Here is a 24,956-nt window from a genome sequence, read left to right on the forward strand (position 1 = left end):
AGCTTCTGCCGAAGTAGCAAGCTCCCTCTCTCCATGCATCTGTTGTGCACAAAGGAACGACATAGACTGACACAGCTTGGCACCAGAGGTGTCGCAGGAGATGCCAGTCTGCGTTGAACACCATTTAACACTGACTCAGGGACTCCAGCTCCAGGCTTTTCCACTGGGTTTACTCCCAAACTCTTCCCCATGAGGGGTTACAGTTGCAAAGCAGTGGAGTTTTGAGATCAGAGTTTTCTTGTTCCTGGGTGAGCTGCCAATCACAGCCGACAAGCCCCATCTGCCTAAAGTGACTGGTTGTAAGGCACCAGTAACCCACCTCTGCCTCTTCTCCTGTCAGAAGAAACGCTTCCACCGGTATTAGTGGCTAAACCGCACGTGAAGGCCAAGAGCTGGACAGAGGCTACTCGACACAGGGAGTATTTAATAGGTCGTGGCAGCTCATCCGCACTGTCACCCCCCCTCCCCCCCGGTTATAACAATCTTAAGCAACCAAGGGGCGCTGTAGTATTGACATTGAATCGGTAAATTGGTTTATTATTGTGACATGCACCACTGTAAAATGGAAAACTTTTCTGCATGCGATCCAAATAGATCATTACATCACATCGGTGCAATGAGGTTGTACAAGGCAAAATGGAACAGAATAGTTCAGGGAAACAGTGTTTCAGTTGCCGAGAAAATGCAGTGCAGGCAGACGATAAGGTAGAAGGCCAAAGGATCATTGGGATGTCAGCGTTGAGTTTTTTTGGGACTATGTTCCTAAACTGTAGAATTCAACAGCTTAGACTACAGTACTGTGCAGAAGTCTGAGGTGTATATTAGGACTGACACATTCTGTCTTTTGTTTTCTAGTTTGCACTTTATCCCGTTGTGATGCGGTTTGAATGGCATCGTCTGGATGGAAGGTGCTTTATAAATAAGTCATTATTATTATTATTATTATTATTATTATTATTATTATTATTATTATTATTATTATTATTATTATTATTATTATTATTATTATTATTATTATTATTATTATAATTATTATTATTATTATTATTATTATTATTATTATCTTAGCCTAAACTGGTAAAACTTGAGGTACAGGCATAGCCAAGCACACACATGTCTCAATTGATAGGAGATTTCAGACTATTCTCGTGGTGTATAGTGTTATGGGTTTTCGAAGATTTACACAAGAATCGCCGTGTGGGCCTAATTTATTAATACTATTCTGTAAAGCCTTTAGGATGATACCAGTTATCGATATTACGATTGGGATAAATAATACCCTGTTCGTGTTCCATAGTCTTTCATTTTGCCCTTTCAATTCAATATATTTCTGGTATATTTTTTTTTACTAATTCATTTCTGTAAGTTATGTGTGTTTGGAATGGCTATATATATTGAAAAGGTTGCTTTTGCTTGTTTATCCTGTAAAATTACATCCGAACACAGATCATATATTATCCTATCTGAAATAATGATCGGATGCAGTGTGATATGAAGGACTCTAACTCCAAAAGTGGAAGAGGCTTGTACGTTTAGTAAATTATAGGGTTTTTCATCAGTTGTAGTTTAAGCAATCTTTTTGTGAATGTTGTTCGCCATTTTATTTTGCTTGTGCAAGTAATGAGATTCAGCTGAACTGCAGGATCTTTTAAAGTCGGATTGTTTGTAGTTACTCTTATAATTTTCAGCATATATCGTCTTGGACCTATTAGTCGTTTATTCTGTATTATTGATAACTACATGTGTCAACAACCTTGTCCTGTATTGCTACAATGATCCCTTCTGTTTCTGGGAAGAAGTCTCCAAATCTGAGACAGGAGCTCGACGCTTCCTTGTCGACGTCTATGTCAATGGAGCTAATTGTGGATTTCAGAAAAGGCAAGATGAGGGAGCACGACACACCAGTCCTCACAGAGGGATTTGATGTGGAAAGAGTGAGCAATTCCAAATTCCTGGCTGTCAATATCTCCGAGTATCTAACCTGGACCCAATATATCGATGCAGCTACAGAGAAGGCACAACAGTGGCAATATTTCATCAGGAGTTTTCAACATCACTTGAATATTTCTACAGGTGTAACTTGCAGAGCATTGTAACTGTCTGCATCACCGTCTGGTTCACGAGGAACGGAGTAAGGTGCAAACTCAACGATTCAGGAGCAACTTCTCCTCTACCATGCAGCTTCCGAATGGACATTGAACCCATCGATACTGCCTCACTAATCTCTTTTTAAATTTCTATTTCTGCACTACTTATTTAGTATAATATTTCATATAATCACACAGACATGCACAGCTATATATGTTCAACTTCCAGGCCCTGAAGCCACTTCGCTGCTCAGCCAGATCCACCGTCTGACAGGCCACATGTCTCGCATGGACAACTCCAGGTTACCGAAAGCAGTACACTACGGAGAACTCTCTCAGGGCAAGAGAGATCGTGGTGCCCCGCGCAGGAGGTACAAGGGCCAAATTAAGCAGAGGCTCTCTCAGGCAAATATGGAGGTCAACGAGTGGCAGCCGCTGATCCACGGAAAAGCCAAGAATTTTGAGGAACCCAGAAGAGCTACTGCTGAAAAGAAGAGGGGATACAAGAAGATTCCAACAACCCAAGCGCCTGCATCCCAGCTGTCCCTCTGTCCCAACTGCTCCCGAGTCCACAGATTCGGAATTGGCCCCTACCGTCACCAACAATCGTATCGTCATCCAGTACCACCAACCCCCACTCACAGACACACACACACACACACACACACACACACACACACACACACACACACACACACACACACACACACACACACACCACACACACACACACACACACACACACACACACACACACCACACACACACACACACACACACCACACACCACACCACACACACACACACACACACACACACACACACACAGACACACACACACAGACACAAGCACACACACACACACACACACACACACAGAGACACTCACACACACACACACACACACACACACACACACAGACACACACACACACACAAACACACACAGACACACACACACACACTCACACACACACACACACAGACACACACACACACACTCACACACACACACACACACACACACACACACACACACACACACAGACACACACACACACACACACACACACAGACACACACACACACACACACACACACTCACACTCACACACACACACAGACACACACACACACACACGCACACACACACACACACACACACACCCTATTTGGGAAGAGAACAGGATTTAGGGTATGTTTCATGATCATTAATGCTTGGTGGAACCCCGGAATGTCCATGCCCTCAAACCCTTTTGTTCCCCGGATCTGGAGTACCTGGTGCTGTTGTGTAAACCTTTCCGGCTGTCAATGGAGTTCCCGGCTGTTATTATCACAGCTGTGTAATAACAACATCCCCCATTTCTGTGTTATTGTCACAGAGGGGAGATGATTTCCTTCAGAAATCGGTCAGGACTGCCCAAACCACAAAATTTGTACCAACAGTTCCGTGTGAACAGCACTTGCCGTGTGACTGACTGCTTACATTGCCGGTGATCAGCAGGAGCTCCAGAAATTCAGCTCCGAACTGTGCAAAGTCATCCAGGCAGCGAAACGACAATACAGAGATCGTATTCAGGCACAGCTCTCCACCAACAACACACACAGCTTATGGCAAGCTCTGCACCCCAATGCAGACTTCAGAGCTAAGTGCAGTGGTGCTGCCAACATCGCTGCCTGTCTCCCAGAGGATCTAAGTCTCTTTACGCTCGGTTCGATATCGCCAACACTGAGACCCCGGGGAGAGCCGACAAAGCGACCTGCACATTGGTCATCTCTGAGGCTGAAGTTCGCAGGTGTTTCCAACGAGTGGACAGTCGCAAGCCTGCGGGACCGGACGGCGTCCCAGGGCGGGTACTCAGGATGCGCGCGGCACAACTGGCAGGTGTATTTATGGATATTTTTAATCTCACCCTCTCCTAGTGTAGAGTTCCCTCCTGCTTCAAATCATCCACCATTGTTCCTGTACCTAAAACGACTAAGGCAACATATCTGAACGTCTGGCGTCCTGTCGCACTCACCTCAATAATAAGCAAATGCTTTGAGAGACTGGTCAACGACTGCATCTGCAGCTTGTTACCACCCATACTGGACCCCCTACAATTCCCCTACCGACACAACCGATCAACAGATGACACAACAGCCATTGCTCTGCACACCTCCTTAAACATCTGGAGAAGAGGGATGCTTGTGTGAGAATGATGTTATTAGACTACAGTTCAGCATTCAATACCATCATTCCCTCCAGGCTTGACAAGAAGCTCAGAGGCCTCGGCCTTCACCCTGCCTTGTGCAGCTGGGTCCTGGACTTCCTGTCAGATCACCGGCAAGTGGTAAGAGTGGGCTCCCTCACCTCTGCCTCTCTGACCCTCAACACAGGAGCCGCTCAGGGCTGTGTCCTAAGCTCCCTCCTTTACTCTCTGTATGCGCATGACTGTGTCGCTACCCACAGCTCCAATCTGCTAATTAAATTTGCTGAGGATACTATATTTATTGGCCAAATCTCAAATAATAACGAGGCAGCCTACACAGAAGAAGTCATCACCCTGACACAGTGTTGACAAGAAAACAACTTCTCCCTCAATGTCGCAAAAACAAAGGAGCTGGATGCAATGTTGCAAAGACAAGAGGAATGGAGACGGGCCAACCCCTATTGACATCAATGGATCTGGGGTTGAGAGAGTGAACAGCTTCAAGTTCCTCGGCATTCACATCACTGAGGACCTCATGTGGTCTGCCCACATTAATTGTGTGGTGAAAAAAGGCACAACAGCACCTCTTTCACCTCAGACAGAACCATAGAACATTACAGCACAGAAACAGGCCTTTCGGCCCTTCTTGGCTGTGCCGAACCATTTTTCTGCTTAGTCCTACTGACCTGCACCTGGCCCACATCCCTCCATGCACCTCTCATCCATATACCTGTCCAGGTTTTTCTTAAATGTCAAAAGTGAGACCGCATACACAACTTCATCTGGCAGTTCATTGCACACTCCCACCACTCTCTGTGTGAAGAAGCACCTTCCCCAATGTTCCCTTTAAACTTTTCCCCCTTCACCCTTAACCCATGGCCTCTGTTTTTTTTTTCTCCCCTTGTCTCAGTGGTAAAAGCCTGCTCGTCTTCCCTCTATCAATACCCATCATAGTTTTATACACCTCTCTCAAATCACCTCTCATTCTTCTACATGCCAGGGAATAAAGTACTAACCTATTCAAACTTTCCCTGTAACTCAGTTTCTCAAGTCCTGGCAACATCTTTGTAAACCTTCTCTGCACTCTTTCAACCTTATTAATATCATTCCTGTAATTAGGTGACCAAAGCTGCATACAATACTCCAAATTCGGTCTCACCAATGTCTTATACAACCTCACCATTACATTCCAACTCTTATACTCAGTACTTTGATTTATAAAGGCCAATTTACCAAAATCTCTCATTACGACCCTATCTACTAATGACGCCACTTTTAGGGAATTATGTATCTATACTCCCAGATCCCTCTGTTCTACTGCCCTCATCAGAGTCCTACCATTTACCTTGTATATTCTAACTTCCGAAGTGCAATACCTCACACTTGTCCGCATTAAACTCCATCTGCCGTTTTTCAGCCCATTCCTCCAACTGGTCCAAATCCCTCTGCAAGCTTTGAAAACTTTCCTCACTGTCCACTACACTTCCAATCTTTGTATCATCAGTGAATTTGCTGATCCAATTTGCCAGATTCTCATCCAGATCATTGAGATAGATGACAAATAACAATGGATCCAGCACTGATCCCCGTGACACATCACTAGTCACAGGCCTCCACTCAGAGTAGCAATCCTCCACTACCACTCTCTGGCTTCTTCCATTGAGCCAATGTCTAATCCAATCTACTACCTCTCCATGTATACCTAGCGACTGAATCTTCCTAACTAACCTCCCATGCGGGACCTTGCCAAAGGCCTTACTGAAGTCCATGTATACAACATCCACTGCTTTCCTTTCATCCACTTTCCTGGTAACTTCATCGATAAATTCTAATAGATTGGTTAAACATGATCCATCACGCACAAAGCCATACAGACATTTTTTTTAATAAGTCCCTGTCTATCCAAATACCTGGAGATCCTATCTCTTAGTCCAATAATTTACCTACTATGGATGTCAAACTTACTGGCCTATTATTTCACGGCTTACTTTTTGAGCCTTTTTTAAACAACAGAACTACTTGAGCTATCCTCCATTCCCCTGGCACACGATCCGTGGATATCGACATTTTAAATATTTTTGCCAGGGCCCCTGCAATTTCAACATTAGTCTCCTTCAAGGTCCGATGGAGTACCCTATCAGCTCCTGGGGATTTATCCACTCTGATTTGCCTCAAGACAGCAAGCACCTCCTCCTCTTTAATCTGTATAAGTTCCATGATCTCCCGACTTGTTTGCCTTGTTTCCATAGACTCCTTTCTAGTTTCCTTAGTAAATACAGATGCAAAATAACTATTTAATATCTCTCCCATTTCTTTTGGTTCCATACATAGCCGACCACTTTGATCTTCAAGAGGATCAATTTTATCCCTTATTATCCTTTTGCTCTTAACATACCTGTAGAAGTTATTAAAATTATCTTTTACCCTGAGCAAGCTCATGTCCTCTTTTAGCCCTCCTGATTTCTTTTTTAAGTATTTTCTTACTCTTTTTATACTCCTCAAGCATCTTATTTCCTCCGTGTTGCCTATACATGTTATACGTCTCGCTTCTTCTTTATCACAGTTCCAATATCCCTCGATAGCCAAGGCTCCTTATTCTTATTCATTTTGCCTTTAACCCTGACATGAACATACAAACTCTGCACTCTCATAATTTCTCCTTTGAAGGTCTCCCACTTACCAATCACATCCTTGCCAGAGAACAACCTGTCCCAATCTACGATTTTTAGATCCCTTCTCATTTCTTCAAATTTGGCCCTTTTCAGGTTTAGAACGTCAACCCGAGGACCAGATCTGTCTTTATCCATGATCAAGTTGAAACTAATGACGTTATGATCACTGGAACCAAAGTGTTCCCCAACACAGACTTCCGTCACCTGCCCTAACTCATTTCAAAATAGAAGATCTAATATTGATTCCTCCCTAACTGGTACATCTATATGTTGATTTAGAAAACTTTTCTGAACACATTTTACAAACTCTAACCCATCAAGACGTTTAACAGTATGGGTGTCCCAATCAATGTGTGGAAAATTAAAATCCTCTACAATCACATATTTCTGTCTCCTGCAGATGTCTGTTATCTCTTTGCAGATTTGCTCCTCCAATTCTCCCTGACTATTGGGTAGTCCATAATACAACCCTATTAATGTGGTCGTACCATCCTGTTTCTCAGCTTCACCCATATGGCCTCAGTAGACAAGCCATCTAATCTGTCCTGCCGAAACACTGCTTTAATATATTCCCTGACTAGCAAAGCCATCACCCACCCTTCATCCCTCTGTCTCTATCACGTCTGAAACATCAGAACCCTGGAACATTGAGCTGCCAGTCCTGCCCCTCCTGTAGCCAAGTTTCAGTAATGGCTATGATGTCATAACTCCATGCGTCAATCCAGGCCCTCAGCTCGTCTGCCTTTCCCACAACACTCCACGCTTTGAAATATACACACCTCAGAAGATTATTACCGGCACACACAACCTTGCTATTTGTGACTTTGCATGAACTACCAGCATCATTTATTTTTACCCCCGTTCCACTATCTACTCTGGCACTCTGGTTCCCATCTAGTTTAAACCCTCCCCAATAAAACTAGCAAACCTCCCTGCAAGTATATTGGTCCCTTGTAGTTCAGATGTAACCCGTCTCTCTTGTACAGGTCCCACCTGCCCCTGAAGAGGTCCCGATGATCTAGAAATCTGAAACCCTGCCCCCTACACCAGTTTCTCAGCCACGTGTTCATCTGCCAGAGCATCGCACTCTTACCCTCACTGGCACGTGGCGCAGGCAGCAATCCGGAGATTACTACCCTCTATCTCCTGTTTTTCAACTTCCTACCAAGCTCTCTGTCCTCACTCTTTAGGACATGCTGACTCTTTCTACCTATGTCATTGGTATCGATGTGTACCACAACATCTGGCTGATCACCTTCCCACCTCAGAATGCTGTGCACGCGATCAGAGACATCCCTGACCATGGCACCCAGGAGGCAACATACCATCCGGGAGTCTCTGTCACAACCACAGTATCTCCAGTCTGAACCCCTGACTATGGAGTCCCCTATCACTGCTGTTCTCCTCTTCCTCCTCCCTCCGTTCTGCACTGCAGAGCCAGACTCAGTGCGAGAGATCCGGCTGCCACAGCTTGTCCCAGGTAAGCCATCCTCACCCCGCCCCCCAACAGTATCCAAATACCTACTTTGGAGGGGAATGGCCACAGAAGATCTCTGCATTAACTGCCCTTTCTCCTTCACTCACCTGACGGTAACACAATTACCTGTGCCCTGTTCCTTAGGTGTAACTACCTCCTGGAAGCTACTATCTATAATCTGCTCAGTCTTTCGGATGATACGGAGGTCATCCTGCTCCTGCTCCAGTTCCCTAACACGGTCTGTTAGGAGCTGCAGCTGGATGCGCTTCTTGCAGGTATCGTTGTCAGGGACACTGGAGGTCTCCCTGACTTCCCACATCCTGCAAGAGGAGCATTCCAACATCCTGCCTGGCATATTCTCTAGTCTGAACAAAAAAAAGGAAAACAGAAAAACAGATGGCTGAGATGGTTGAGGACGTTTGGAATGGGCTCCTAAATGCTAACGATTTTCTATATGAGCACAATTTGTGCATCCTGACTGGCTGCATCACTGCCTTGCATAGGAACTGTACTTCTCTCAATCGTAGGACTCTGCAGAGAGTGGTGCGGACAGCCCAGTGCACCTGTAGGTGTGAACTTCCTACTATTCAGGTAATTTCAGTGACGGGGTAAAAAGTGCCCGAAGGATCATTCTGGACTGAAGGCACACCAAGCACAAACTGTTCCAGCTGCTGCCATCCGGGAAATGGTACCGCAGCGGAAAAGCCAGGACCAACAGGCTCCGGAACAGCTTCTTCCACCAGGCCATCAGACTGATTAATTCACGCTGATACAATTCTATTTCCACAATTGTATACATAAATACAGACTCACTGCCCACACTTTATCGTAATCGTGCTGCTGGAGCAGAAAAACAATTTTCACGACATGTCCATGATATTAACCCTGATCCTGAAATTTTTTATCTGGCTGTTGTCACATTTTTTTTTAGATCTGTTATTCATCATCCTCGTTCATATCAATCCAAGTGCGCTCCAGTGCACATGGTATTTTCCAGAAATTGTTATCTAAGTTCTTATTTTTTTGCATATTTTCCAGATCTGTTTCAGACCAGGAGATTTTACCAAAATTATACATCAATATGGGCACAGTGAGCGTTTACTACCTTTGTTATATTTTTACTGTTCAGCTCTGTTTTGCAGATTTTCTTGATCCTTGATGTAAATTCAAAGTTTGTTCAGCCTTGCAGTAAATGCAGATTTTCTTCAGCCTTGAAGTAAATTTTGTTGGAAGGTTTTCCTTTATCACACGATGATCTATCTTCTTTGCTTATTGATATCCTAAATATTCATTTCATATTCTGTTGCATTGCATCCTGATGCTCTGTTTGATATTCTACCGGTTCTATTGTACCTTTCTTTATGTTTAATCATGTTCTGTACTTTTCTAGTCTAAAGTTCATGCTTGTATATATGGAAATTAGTTCCATTATTTGAATTGTTTATTTCAGCTTTACTGATGCGAGCAAATAATTTCAAATCATCAATGTATAGCTGTGTCAAGGTATAATTCGTATTTTTTTCTGATTAGATACCTGATTTTTATCTGTTTCAGTAAATTATGAGTGGGCTTAAAGCGAGACAAAACCATAGTGGGCTCAGTGAGTCGCTCTGGAAAATCCCTCCATTTATTTTGATAGTGGTCGTTGTTCCTCTCTGGTTGTTACTGGGACGATTATTTTAAGCGAATGCTTCATCATTTCTAGAAATTTCACAAGCATTGTATGAATTGTATATAAATTTGGAACTTCTCTTAAACACACGAGGAACAGAATCAGATGTGATTTTTTTCTGATTGACAATATAACAGTGAAAGTTTTCTGCTTTCCACAGCGTTTGAAATAGAATTACATAATCTGTTTAGAATTATTGTATTCTGTCTGCTCTCCTGTGAGTATATTGTGGTTATCTAAGTTGTTATCTGAGTTGTTATTAGTTACAAGACGTAAGATGCTATAATTTTAGATATAAAATTGTCTTATTATTATTAACAGCCAATAATAACATAGTAAGTGACCATTTAGTAGTCTTAGAAATGCAGAATAAAGCTGTCGTTGAGACTGGTGGTACATACCTTCAGCCTTTTATATGTTCTCCCCCATGGGAGTATGACAGAGAGGATATATGAGGTGGTTTGGGGTTAAGTAGAAAGGCTTTGAGTCGGGTTTGTGTCTTGCCAGCTTGATTGACTTCCTCCAGGAGGTGACAAAGGTGATGCATGTAATTACACATGGATATTGTCTACTTGTATATTGTGAGAGTGTTAGACAAAGTCCCACAAGGGAGACTCATACAGAATATTAACATGCTTGAGAACTGTGGGGAATTGTCCTGGCTGCCGGGGACAAACTGGGAGAAATTGAAGAGCAAATTCACTGAGCCAAATGGCTTAATTCTGCTACTAGGTCTTATGGTTTTAGGGAGCATCTGGAGTATTGTGTTCACTTCTGATTGTCCAGCTCTTGGAAGAATTGGAGAGGGTGCAGAATGGGTTCATCAGGATGTTGCCTGGATTCGGTGACATGTGCTACAAGTAGAGTTTTGATAAACTTGGTTTGTTTATTCTGGAGTTAGAATAGAGATCTGACTGAGGTGTACAAGTTTGAGAGATATAAGTCTGGGTCGATAGCCTGTATTTTGCTTGTTGTTTTTGTTTTCATATGACTGGTGTCTAATACCAGAGGGCATTTGGTTAAGGTGAGATGGGGTAAATTTACAGCAATTGTGGGTAGTTTTTTAACAGAGTTGTGGACGCCTGGAATTTATTGTCTGGGTCAACATGGCTTTGTGAAGGGAACATCGTGCCTCACGAGGCTAATTGAGTTTTTTGACGAGGTAACAAATAGCAATTGATGAAGGTACGGTGTAATATGTGCTCTAGATGGATTTTAGCAAGGCATTTAACAAGGTCCCTTACGAGAGACTCATCCAGAAAATCATGAGGCACTGGATAATTGGAACCTTGGCTGTTTGGATAAATAATAAATAATTGGAAGAAAGCAGAGTTTAGTAGTGGAAGAACGTATTCTGCCTGGAGGTCGGTGACTAATGGAGTGCCGCAGTGATCTGTCCTGGGACCCCTGCTATTTGTGATTTTTATAAATGACCTGGATGTAGAGGTGGAAGAATGGGTGAGTGAACTTGTGGATGACATGAAGATTGGAGGTGTTGTGGATGGAGCTGGTTGTTGAAGGTTACAAGAGGATATAGACAGGGTGCAGATTTGGGCGGAAAAGTGGCAGATGGGGTTCAATCCGGATAAGTGTGAGGTGATGCATTTTGGAAGGACAAACCAGAATGCTGAGTACAAGTTTAATCGTTGGTTACTTAAGAGTGTGAATGAACAGAGGGACATTGGGGTTCAAATCCATACATCCCTTAAGGTCGCTGCACGGGTTGAAAGGATAGTTAAAAACTCCTGTGGGATGCTCGGCTTCATTAATAGGGGGATTGAGCTCAAGAGTAGAGAGGCCAAGTTACAAATCTACAAATCTCTGGTGAGACCACACTTAGAGTATTGTGTTCAATTCCGGTCAACTCATTATAGGAAGGATGTGGAAGCTATGGAGAGGGTGCAGAGGAGATTTACCAGGATGCTGCCTGGTTTGGAGAACAAGTCATGTGAAGCAAGGTTAGCAGAGCTGGGACTTTTCTCTTTGGAGCGTAGAAGGATGAGAGGGCACTTGATAGAGGTCTAAAGAATTATGAGAGGCATAGATGGGGTGGATTGCTAGAACCTGTTTCCCAGGGCACCAATAGCAAACACTAGAGGGCATATGTACAAAGTTAAGGGAGGGAAGTTTAGGGGAGACATCAGGGGTAAGTTTTTTACAAAGGGTTGTGGGTGCCTGGAACAACGTGCCAGGGATGGTGGTGGAGGCTAAAACATTAAGGGTATTTAAGAACCTCTTGGACAGACTCATGGATAAAAGAAAAATAGAGGGTCACGGGGCAGTGTGGGTTTAGTACTCTTTTTAAAGGAATACATGGGTCGGCACAACATCCAGGGTGGAAGAGCCTGTACTGTGCTGTAGTATTCTAGTGTCTAGGGTCTAGTGACCAGGGTCATGTCAGAGGCAACTATGTTATAGATGCTTCTAGTTATACATGAATGTGCAGGAAATGCAAGGAAATGGTCAATAATATAAGAAAGGATACCAAAGTATTTTTCCTTTCTTTCCCGGATATATAAAGAGTGGAAAATGGGAGAGGGTCGATATCGGACCACTAGAAACTGCTGTTGTAGTTGCAGTAACGGGTGAAAAGGAAATGCCAGACAAACTCTGTGCAAGGCACTGGCAGAATTCCAAAAGGTAAAGAACATCAGCGAACAGAATTGCGTGTAGGCCTATTACAAAGGAAAAGGGGCTTGGAAGATGAAAGGTCTGAAGATAGAAAAGTCACCTGGACTGGGTCATACAGTGTATCAGGAGCCTGCCTGGGGTGTGTTGGGATTCCCAGAGCGTGAGGACCTGGAGTGAAGGCTTCAGCAGAACCAACAGCTGGATTAATAGAAAAGTATATTGTAGAATATTCAGGCTGCAAAGAGACACTCGTTGAACTGTTACTAAAATCCAGAGATCAGTGAATGATTAATGGCGAACTTTGATTCCCAGGTTTTGCCAAGTCACAGACTAACACTTGAGATGTGGTTTGAACTGTGCATTTGATCACTCACCCATCAGCTGAGTGGGTAATTCATATAAACCTTGGCCGATGTTGAAGTATTCTTGTGGATCAGGACCTGTTTAAATATGAAAAAAAAAATCCATGGAAACAGAGCTAAAATAATTAAAATAACTAAAATGTTTATCTCAATGTGCCTTTGTGTTCAGAGCGTGGTTTTAACATACCGAGTTCCTGTATTTCCCTCAGTATTCTGTCCAACTTCGGTAACTCAGTCCTCCACATCAGAAAGGATTCCCACATCGCCCTCCGGGCCCGGGAGCCTTTGCCATTCACCAGACTGAGGAAGAGTCTGGAACTCTCTGCCCGGTTTCCCTTCTCTGTCAGCTCAGTGACTTTCTACAAATGGAAACAATGGACTTACTGTGGAGCAGACAGACAGACATGGAGAATGTGCAGGAAAGTATCTGTTCATGGCCCTGGTAGCTTCAGAACAGATGCAGTCACTGGGCTGCTCCTCATCCTCCCTGGGTTCAGTCATTAACAGAGAAACAGTAACTGAAGGAAATTCTAAATCAATAGTGTGTAAGAATAAGGATTTCCTGACACCCTACAGTAGATGCAATGTGATTAATTTCCTTGATCTGTCAATGTGCAGCATTATATCAACAAGATGTGACAACAAGAACGGGAGAGAGGGGAGAGAGAGAGCAAAAACAAGTGGATGGCGGGCATCACTGAATCGTGGCTGACAAAATTTTATAGTTGGGTGCTTAAACCCAAGGATAAATATTGAATCAAATGGATACACAGGTAGGTGAAAGTGTTGGGTCGAAGCTGCTGTCATTAAAAATGAAAAGTCCTGAGAAAGAGGTGATGTCGGATTAGACGATGTGGATGTTAAGAAACTGCGTAGGTAAAATGACCCTGATGGAAATTATATACAGGCATGTTAACAGTAGCCAGGGTGTGGGCTACAAATTACAACGGGGGAGAGAAGAGCATGGAAAAAGGTCAATGCTAAAATTGTCACAGGGAATTTCAATATTCAGGTAGCTTTGGAAAATCAGGTCGGTGCTGAATCCCAAGTGAGGGAATTTGTAGAATGCCTATGAGATGGCTTTTGAGAGAAGCCTATGGTTGAGCCCACTATAGGAAAGGCAGATCTGGATTCTGTGTTGTGAATTGAACCAGATTTGATTAGGGAGCTTCAGCTGAATAAACCCTTCAGAGGCAGTGATCATAAAATAGCAAAACTCAGCCAGCAAGTTGAAAGGGAGAAGGTGAAGTTAGAGATATCAGTGCTATAGTAGAATAAAGGAAATACTTCAGCATGAGAGAGGAGCTGGGCAATAATAAATTCGAAAATGACACTAACGGGGACAATGGCAGAGCAGGAATGGCTGAAGTTTCTCGGAGCAATTCAGAAGGTGCAGGACAAATGATCACAAAAATGAAGAATTATTCTAAAGGGAGGATGATCAACCGTGGCTGACGAGGTAGTCAAAGCAGCACAAAAGCAAAGGTGAGGGCACAGAGTATTACAAAATATAGCAGAAAGCTGGAGGACTGGGATGTTTTTACAAATCAACAGAAGGCAATTCAAAAACTGTAAGTAGAGAAAATATGAAATAGGAAGGCAGGCTAGGGAATGATGTAAAATAGCTTACCAAAACGTACATCTGATATATGAAGATTGAAAGAGAGGAGAGTGGATATTGGACCACCGGAAAAATTGGACCACTATCAGGGGACAAGGAAATGCCGGAAGATATTGGTCGGCATTTTGCATTAGTCCTCACTGTAAAAACACTAGAACGTGCCAGATATTTGAGAATGTCAGCTGGCAGAAGTGAGTGTATTTGCAATTATTGCGGAGAAGGCGTTTGGTAAGCTGAAAGTTCTGAAGATAGATGAGTCCAGATCAACTCACCCGATTGCTTCTGAAAGAGGTGGCTGAAGAGATTGTGGAGACATTAGTAATGATCGCTGAAATATCACTAGATTTTGGAATGGTTCCGGAGGACTGATCATTTTAAACTATAGGTCAGTTAGTCTGATCAGCATTTGGGAAGATGTCAGCAGTCGATAATTGAGGATAAGGTTTCGGGGTATTTGGATGCACATGATAAGAAAAAGGCCAACATCCATGGAAGGGAATCCTGCCTGACAGAACTGTTGGAATTTTTTGAGAGAACAGCATGCTGAGTCGACAACAGAGAGTCAGTGCAAGTTGTTTACTTGGACTTCCCGAGGACCTTTGACCAGGTGTCCCACATGGCGCCGTTTAACAATGGCCGACAGTAGGACAAGAAAGACACTGGCATGGATAGAGGATCCAAGATTTTCTCCAGACAGATTTGTCTGACTGCCAGGAAGCACAGAATGGGAACACATAGGGCTTTTTCTGGTCGAATGTTGGTGACCAGAGGTGTTCTGCAGTGGTTGGTTTTGGGACAGTTTCTTTTTCCGTTATGTCAATGATTTGTAGGCTTTATGGCCATTATTGTAGGTGTTACGAAGATCAGAGAGGGAGGGGATGTGTTGAGGAAGCAGGGATTTCGCGGGAGGACATGGACCTATGAAGAAATGGACACATCAGTGGCAATTGGAATGTAGTATAGTGAGGTACGTGGCCATATACTTTAGCAGAAATAATGAAGACGTAGACTATTTTTGAATCTGGGAGAAAATTCAGAAAGCGGAGTTGTAAAGAATCTCTGGAGACCCGGTGCAGGATTCCGTGCAGTTTGAGTCTGTGTTAGGAAAGGCAAATACAAAGCTAGCATTCATTTCGAGAGGATCAGAATATAAGAACAAGCACTGGCCAGACCGCAGTCGCATATTTTGATCCCCTGATCAGAGAAAATATGTGTTGGCATTGTGAAACATCCAGAGAGGAATCTAAACAAACAGAACCAGTGATATTAAACCAGATTTTGATGGGAATTGATCCTGGATGCACCTGTAATAGCTGGAGGGTGGGAGGATGAGGGGGAATCTAATTGTAACCTGCGGAATATCGAAAGACATTGAGAGGACGTTTCTAAGTGTGGGAGTCTAGAACCAGACGGAACAGCCTCAGATTAGAAGGATGTCCATTTGGAACAGAAAAGAGGATATTATTTAACCTAGGAGTAGTGAATCTGCAGAATCCATTGGAACTGACAGCTGTGGAGACCAGGTCATTGGGTATATTTAAAACAGAGGTTGGTATCTTCTTGACTCGTCTGGTCAGCAAAGTTCACTGGGAGAAGGCAGGAGAATGGGGTTGAGAGGGATAGTAAATCATCCATGATGTAATGGCGGAGCAGAATCGATGGGCCTAATGGCCAATTGTGCTCTGATGCCTTATGGTCTCATGATGTGTAAAGACAAAAGAAGATTAATAAATGTCAGTGCGGCTATCTTATAATGGAGATGGTTACTGCCTGGCACTAGTACCGTGAAATGGTAATGACTTCCTGAATGCCGGCATGGGCTTCCTGATTAACTGAGGAATTATGAGTTAAACATTGAATAGTCTTCAAGCAACATACATCTATGATGGAATTAAGGTAACTGAATATGGATGGGCTGAGGACCTTGCTCTGAGAAATAAGAGAGGCTGCGTTTAAGGGTGAGCACAACATTGTGGGCCGAAGGGCCTGTACTGTGCTGTACTGAAATAAATCAGCATAATTCCCTGATGGCCCACTGCACTGTAAAATAATTCTTCAGTTTCACTGCTACCAGGTTTGAGGAGTTACAGTTGTGAAAGAAATTTAACCAGTAAATCAGACGTCTCCAGATGATAAATTTATCGATCAGCATCATATTTACAGATTTCCTCTTGCCTTTGGATAATGCCTGTGTGATTGATTACAGACAGCGCCAATGAATCCCAAAAAGAACAGAGTTACTCACGGGTGTAACACAGTTGGTTTTCTAATACCACTCATGGCTGAATAGGTCAGATCTCGGACAAGACAATCACTGTTTGTGAGCTCCAAGGAGAGTGACCTGAAATGGTGTGTCCCTGTCTCTCATTAGTCAGATATTCAGCAAGTTAGCAGATTTATTTTTGTTTGCCCTTTCCCTTTCAGGAAATCCTATTGATCTTCTTCCCTTTCAGGAGAACCTGTTGATCTTTTGGGATCATGGGATATCAGCAAGTCACCAGATTTATTTTATGTTTTGTGCTTTCTTCTGTCCTTTTAGGTCAAACTATTGATGTTTGTGGTCATAAGATATCAGCTTTGTGCGTGATCTTTCACATCCAATCAATCGCAGAGTATTTCGAGGAAGTTACCAGGAACGTTGATGAAGGCAAGGTTGTGGATATTGTCTACATGGACTTCAGCACGGTATTTGACAAGGTCCCGTATAGGAGGTTGGTCTAGAAGATTCAGTTGCTTAGCATTCAAGGTAAAGTTAGACACTAACTTTTTGGAAAGAATCCGGAGTGTCACTATAGACTGTTGCATTTCTGATTGGCGCCTGTATCTCGTGCAGTGTCACGGGGATCGGTGCTGTGCCTGTTGTTGTTTGTCATCTATATCAATGATCTGGATGAAATTATGGTTAAGAGCATCAGCAAATTTGCTGATGACTCCAACATTGGGAAGGCACAGTGGACAAAGAGGAAGAGTACAAAAGCTTGCAGTGAGATCTGGACCAACCGGAGAATGGGTTTAAAAAGGGCCGATGCAATTTAATACAGACAGGTGCAAGATGTTGCACTTTGGATGGACCAATCAGGGTAGATCTTACTGAGCGACCGGTAGAACAAGGTGATCTGGGAATACAGGTACATAAGCCATTGAAAGTGGCAGCAAATGTTGATAGGCTCTAAAAGAAAGTTTCTTAGCGGATTAACCCTGGTAAATGAAAATATCGTGTCCGATATGATGTTGTATAAGATGTAGGAGAGGCCTAATTTGGATATTATGTGCAGTTCTGCACACCTACCTGCAGGAGAGATGGAAATAAGTTTGAAAGAGTACAGAAAAAACATTACAAGGATGTAACCTGGACTGGAAGACCTAAGTTATAAGAAAAGAGTGAACTGATTAGGACTTTATTCGTTGGAACATGAAAGGTTGAGCGGAGATTTGATACAAGTGTACACAATTACATTGGGATATAGGTGGGATAAATGCAAGCAGGCATTTTGTACTGAGGTAAAGAGGTACTACAACAAGAGGTTATCACTAAAGGGTGAAAGGTGAAAAGTTCAAAGGGTACAAAAGTGAAACCGGTTTACTCAGAGGGTGGTGAGAGTGCAAAACTAGCTAGCAGGGCAAGTAGTAGTGAAGAGAATTCTGAATAGATGCTTGCGTAATGAGTGTATAGAGCGCCATGGCCATTCAAAGGGAATAAGTAGATTATGTAGTCTGGCATGGAATAGATGGGCCAAAAGGCCTGTTTCTGTACTGTACTTTGCTGCGACTATGACAAGTCAGCCACACATTGTTTGGGAACTCACGGAACCAAGACAAGCTGTGGTTAGCTGGTTTCCCTCCCTCAGGTACCGCAGTGAAGCCGGTTGGCCCAATTGACAGTTTAATACTCATTCTGGATTAATGAGATGAGGTGAAGCTACCCGACGGTTCAGCCAAGATTTGAAATTAGTTTCAGACCGGATGCCTTTTGGAAGTCCTGATATGCAGCCACTGCTCTTACTTCACACTGATAAATACAGCAGGTGATACAGGAAAAGGTGATGCTAAACCTGCAGTTCCCAGTGCTCCCCACCTTAAAAACTGAAACCAGATCTGCGAGAGACAAGTCAGAGATCAAAGTCTCCATTCCCAAGCCGATCTCCAAAAACGTGCAGGAGATTAATGTTGATCACTATTCCCTCTGATACCAGCAGATCAGTGACAATACACGAACTGCACTCACCTCATTTTCTTCTCTACTGAAATGTCCCTCCTTTGTCAACATCCAACCCAGTCTCTCAACCTTTTCTTCAATTGCTTGTTTGAGTCTGTCCCTGTAGAACTTTGTCAGCTGGTACAGTCGATATTCCTCCCCTTGTGCCAGGAGGTCGGAGATTATAAACTCTGGCTCTGTGAATATAAAAAGGAAAATGTAGGCTTGAACTCAGATATCCCTCGTCTCCACTGCTCTCACCCAACTCAACAAAAAAACCGTGTCTTGAACCTGCCTCCAGATACAAAATAGGATTAATTCTCCATCTCCAACACCATCACACTGAGCACGGAGTCCCCCTACGGCTGTGTGCACAGACCACTGCTGTTCACTCTGCTGACCCACGACTGTGCTGCAACACACAGCAAGAACGACGAGTCAGCTTACAGAGAGGAGGTGCAGCAGCTAACAGACTGGTGCAGAGCCAGCAAACTGTCTCTCAATGTGAACAAAACAAATTTCTTGGTGTTCATCTAGCGGAGAATCTCACCTGGTCCCTCAACACCAGCTCCATAGCAAAGAAAGCCCAGCAGCGTCTCCACTTTCTGCGAAGGCTGAGGAAAGTCCATCTCCCACATCCCATCCTCATCACATTCTACAGGGGTTGTATTGAGAGCATCCTGAGCAGCTGCACCACTGCCTGGTTCAGAAATTGCACCATCTCAGATCGCAAGACTCTGCAGCGTATAGTGAGGTCAGCTGAGATGATCATCGGGGTCTCTCTTCCCGCCATCACGGACATTTACACCACACGCTGCATCCGTAAAGCCAGCAGCATTATAAAGGATCCATGCACCCCTCAAACAATCTCTTGTCCCTCCTGCCGTCTGGGAAAAGGCTCCGAAGCATTCGGGATCTCACCGACAGACTATGAGACAGTTTCTTCCCCCAAGCTATCCGACTCCTCAATACCCAGAGTCTGGCATGCACCTTACTGCCCGATTGTCACGTATATTATTTATTGTAATGTCTGCACTGTTTTGTGCACTTTATGCCGTCCTAGATTGGTGTGTAGTTTAGTGTAGTTGTTGTGTGTTTTTTTTTCTTTTCCTCTGTTTTCTTACATAGATCAGTCTAGTTTTTGTAATGTGTCATGTAACACCATGGTCCTGAAAAGCAACTCATTTTTACTATGTACTGTGTCAGCAGTTACGGTCGAAATGGCAATAAAAGGCTTGACTTGACTTGAATGTAACTTAACACTTGCCTTAAAGCCTACCCAACAGTGTTCTAGGCATTACATAATAGAAGGACAATATTTAATATAAACCAGTCCATCCCCCATCCAACCCATTCACCTATTTCAATTTGGATGGGCATAAATGTTGGGACTGTTGGTAATATTCGCTTCCCAGAGATACTCTCTCCATCCTGGCGAATACATTTCCCCTGATTCACATCCCGGAAACACTCTCCTCATCTGGACAGCTGCATTTTCTCCAATTCACATCCTGAAAATCCTCAGAGCAGGTAGTACATTTCCTGTCGTGGGGTAACGGCTGCCCAGTGCACCACATGTACCACACCCACACATTTTCCCTCTCCTCTGACCAACCCTCCAACAAGGTCACACCTTTACCCTCCACCCTGCCGCATTCTGTGAACACATCTCCCTCATATTTCACTCACCTGCTCCTTCTTGGGGACTTGACAGTTCTGTGTTCAATGAGCTTCCGAGCTGACAGACAGTCGCCTCACTTGTGCCAGTTCCAGGGTCCTGATCTGTGTCTCTGACGTCACTGTCTCTGGGCTGACAGGCCGTCGCCTCACTTGTGCCGGTTCCAGGGTCTTGCTCAGTGTGTCTGACGTCACTGTCTCTGGGCTGACAGATAGTTGCCTCCCTTGTGCCGGTTCCAGGGTCCTGATCAGTGTCTCTGACGTCACTGTCTCTGGGCTGACAGACAGTCACCTCACTTGTGCCGGTTCCAGGGTCTGGATCGGTGTCTCTGACGTCACTGTCTCTGGGCTGACAGGTAGTCGCCTCACTTGTGCCGGTTCCAGGGTCCTGATTGGTGTCTCTGACGCCACTCTCTCTGGGCTGAATTTGCTCCTCCTCCTCTGCGGCCAGACCGCATTCCATTGGGACATCGCTCTCAATCTGACCCTGCTTTGGTACCTTGCTTCCCGTGTTCAGATCATCTTCCCTCGATGATCTGCCTGGTAAAATCCTCTTCAGTCTTTTCGCTGCTCGTTTCAATTTCCCACCTGAAATTGGTGATGAATTGCAGGTTATACAAGTGTGATTTAAATCTGAGCAAAACTGATTCAGATTGCAAAGGAGCCGAGACTCTGGCTGACCAGATTTGGAGTGGAACTGAGCTGGTTAATGTGAACCGAACATCCTGTCAGGTGACCATCCCGATAAGCCGGTGACCGGACACATTTACTCCCAGTAAAATAGCACAATCGGCACAGTAATACTAATCACAGCAGTTGAACGCCCGGATGACCACGGGATCATAATGCACCCGTGTCCGGTGATACTGGGAAATATCACTGTGATCATCTTCCACAAGCTAAAATCTCCCTCGGTCACTAACTGTGCAGGAGTCTGTGTCACGCAAAGACCAGCAACGGGATTACACATGGTCCAGTCTGCTGGATCACACATTCTCCACTTGCTTTGTCACACGAGGGGCTGGAGACTGGACAAGGGGACTGGAGTTGCTTTCTCCAGTCCCTTTGGTCACAGACTGACCATTCCCTTGAGACGCACGTCCTCCGGTCCCCTGGGTCGCAGGCTGATCATTTCCTTGCGATCTATGCTGTCCTCTCCCCTGGTTCCCATCTTGTTCCCCACCCGCAGATCATCATGTAACAACTATGCATGTCATTGGCAAAGTCTTGGTTCTAGAGCTTTGTGTGTAGTTGCAGTTGCTAATCTATAGGATGGAGGTGATGAAGCTGGAAAGTGTGAAGTGAAGAATGAACACTACGGTACTGGGCTAGGGTGTTGTTTTTAGTGTTATATGGTTGGGCTGGGACAGCTTGCCCAGGAGCTCAGGAGCTTGAAGGGTGATCTTACACACACACACACACGCGCACACACACACACACACACACACACACACACACACACACACACACACACACACACACACACACACACACACACACACGCGCACACACACACACACACACACACACACACACACACACACATACAGACACACACACACACACACACACACACACACACACACACACACACACACACACACACACACACACACATATACACACACATACAGTAATCAGGGGTGCAGATAGGGTAGATGGTCACAGTCTTTTTGCCCGGGTAAGGGAGTCTGAGACTCGAGGACAGAGATTTAAAAGGGACCAAAGGGGCATTTTTCCACGTGGTGGCTGATGGGTATAAAGTACATGCATCCGGAGGAGGCCGCAAACACAAATAAAATTACAAAATTGAGAGCATCTGGGCAGGAAAAAGGGGAGAGGAAGTTTACGAGGGAAGTTTGGGAAAACTGCAGGAAAGTGGGGCATTTAGATCAGCATGAATTATATGGGCCGAAGGACCCGTTTCCAGGCTGGAGCATTGTTTTTATTCCAACTGGAATCTCAGATTTGAGCACAATCACAATGTCTACAGGTGACATAGACATTTGGTCATTGGTTATGCCGGGTTTTCCAGCCAAGATCCTGGGAATTTAAATTCAGGTAGAACGTCATATCAGGAGGGAAATATTTAGAAACTCAGGTTCACCATTTCTCCACAGCCCAGACATTCATTGGGGTGTTAAAACTGCGAAGCAGTTCACAAATGTATCTACAATGAGCTGCCTTCTGATCCTCAGCCATTCCCAGCACCGGCAATGATCTCCGCTCCGCTACAGAAAACAGATTTCGGTGACACCCCTCCTCCTTTGCGTAGCAGGCAAGAAAAACCAGGGTGAGTTGGTAGCTTTCCCTCCAAAACCTGAAATACTGTGTTATCATAGAATCTCGGTAATCCCTGAAATGCTCCTATCATCTGCTTTTGAATTTTATAAGTGAAAGTTGAAGATGTCTTACACGTCAGGGCCTGTCTGGAGGTGAAACGGACCCTGACCCTGAACATTCACATAAACCACAAGATCACTGTCACATTCCTGTCTGTGTTTCACTCACGACCACCTGATTCAGGAGTCCCTGCTCCCTTCACTCAGCTGAAGGTTTGTGCGGTGAGCGGAGTGATTCGATCATTACTGGTGTCAGGTCCCTGCGCTGGAACTGTTAGGTTGATCAGTTACTCAAGGCCGCTTTACCAGTGGGATAAATGACACTGCTGGATGAAACTCTTCTATGCACTGTTAACACCTCTGTCAGTTCTTTCATCTGAACTATTCTGTACAAACGCGATAAAAGTTTAATTCAAAGACCCCTGTGATCATACCTTTGTCCATTCTGATTCTGACTGACGATTGTTGATTGTCGTCGTCTTGTTCACACTTTGGTCGCTCTGCAGGACAGCTCCACCTGGTGGTGAGGCTCTAAATTTCACAACAAGCAGACAGTGAGTCAGAGAGTACGACTGCTTTGCAAATATGACAGTATTTCCATCCCCTGTAGCATTTGGCATGGGGACCAAACATTCCCTGTTAGTAACCACTTCCACACCATATCTGTCCACTGATACCTGGTGCATCTACTGACAGAGTCACAGAGCAAGAAAATGCAAATTCAGAGCGTTCAGCCCAACGACACAATGCCAACCACAGTGCCCACTGAGATGGTCAGAATTTCCTGTGATAGGGCCATCTCCCTTCTGGCCTCTTCACTCCATCTACACACCCCAACTGCTTTTTGATTTATGGAACTGCACCTGCCTCATCCACTTCCTCTGGCTGTTTCCTCCACATGATCCCCAACATCTGCATGAATCCGCTGCTGATCAGATTGGGTTTGCAATCTCTTTACCAGACCCTGTCCATTTAGATCCCCTAGATGCTACGATAATCTTCTCTGTGAACAACAAATACTAACGTTGTGCATTCTGCGAACTTACCAGTCAAGTAATCCTTGTGCAACCGCATCCAAATCATTGCTATAAAATAACGAATATCAAAGGTCCCAACTTGTAGCCCCACGGCACACTGCTAATTACACGCCTCCATTGCGAGGAGAAATCTTCAACCAGCACTCTTTGCTTGCTACCTTGAAGCTAATTTTGAATACATCCAATTTGCTCTCTCCGGACAGCGTGGAACCTGATCATCGAGACCAAGCTGCCATGTGGCACCTTGTCAAATGCTTTGCTGAAGGCCCTTGCACAACATCCATGGGAGCATAACTTTGAATTTCCACCTCTGCTTAATGTCACGTTCACAGGTTCTGACAATGTAATTAGCAGAAAAGTACTTGATGAGGCCAAGGTCTGTCAAGCTAAATTATGGGTTGCCATGTGCTAGTTTGGACTGAATAAAATGCAGTGTTGGGATATTTTCCTTTATAAATGGTCTGTTCTCTGCAGAAGCCGACGCGACGATATATTCGAGGGTAAGTATATCACTGCAGATTGCAACAGCCAATGGGATCAAGGGCATGTTGCTGCAGTTCATGGTAATTCCACATTTCTACAATCACTACAACATGACACACTTATTAATTTTTCTTGTGTTGTTCATTACTATTTCCTGGATACCAGAGAGGCTCCCGGTGAAACTGTTTTGTCCACTCTATTGACTTATAACATCTCCTCTATAACAGGAAGCACGATAATGTACCATATTCAATCGTGATTAATATGCATAGAATGTAATGTGGGTCGGTCTCCAATGTTCCATCTAATGACTATGTTTGCAGCTGCGTGGATCAGCCATTGCTCTGAGATGGAACTTTTCACACGGACTGAGAAAAGCACAACACCATAGATGCGTCCTCTTTTGTAAAATGCATCCATGAATATTTTAGGATTAAGACAGACAAGAGAAAAAAAACATGCTATTGATTTTAATTACTAATTAAAGGATAGGATAAAAATGTAGTAC

At 44.1% G+C, this 24,956-nt stretch overlaps 1 protein-coding gene across 1 annotated transcript in view; it reads right to left on the bottom strand.

Annotated features, from left to right (window-relative positions):
- LOC132390309 (NACHT, LRR and PYD domains-containing protein 3-like) overlaps positions 1 to 23,495 on the bottom strand; it is a 49,701-nt gene extending 26,206 nt beyond the window's left edge. Inside the window, exons 1-4 of the mRNA XM_059962924.1 lie at positions 23,363 to 23,495; positions 18,940 to 19,106; positions 13,281 to 13,452; positions 13,106 to 13,171 (exon numbers count right to left, since the gene is read on the bottom strand). Coding sequence (XP_059818907.1) covers positions 13,106 to 13,171; positions 13,281 to 13,452; positions 18,940 to 19,106; positions 23,363 to 23,372 — 415 coding nt within the window. The 5' untranslated portion in view covers positions 23,373 to 23,495. The remainder of the gene's footprint in view (positions 1 to 13,105; positions 13,172 to 13,280; positions 13,453 to 18,939; positions 19,107 to 23,362) is intronic.
- Positions 23,496 to 24,956: the final 1,461 nt, after the last annotated feature.

Source organism: Hypanus sabinus, unplaced genomic scaffold, assembly GCF_030144855.1.
Source record: "Hypanus sabinus isolate sHypSab1 unplaced genomic scaffold, sHypSab1.hap1 scaffold_853, whole genome shotgun sequence".
Classification (NCBI taxonomy): domain Eukaryota; kingdom Metazoa; phylum Chordata; class Chondrichthyes; order Myliobatiformes; family Dasyatidae; genus Hypanus; species Hypanus sabinus.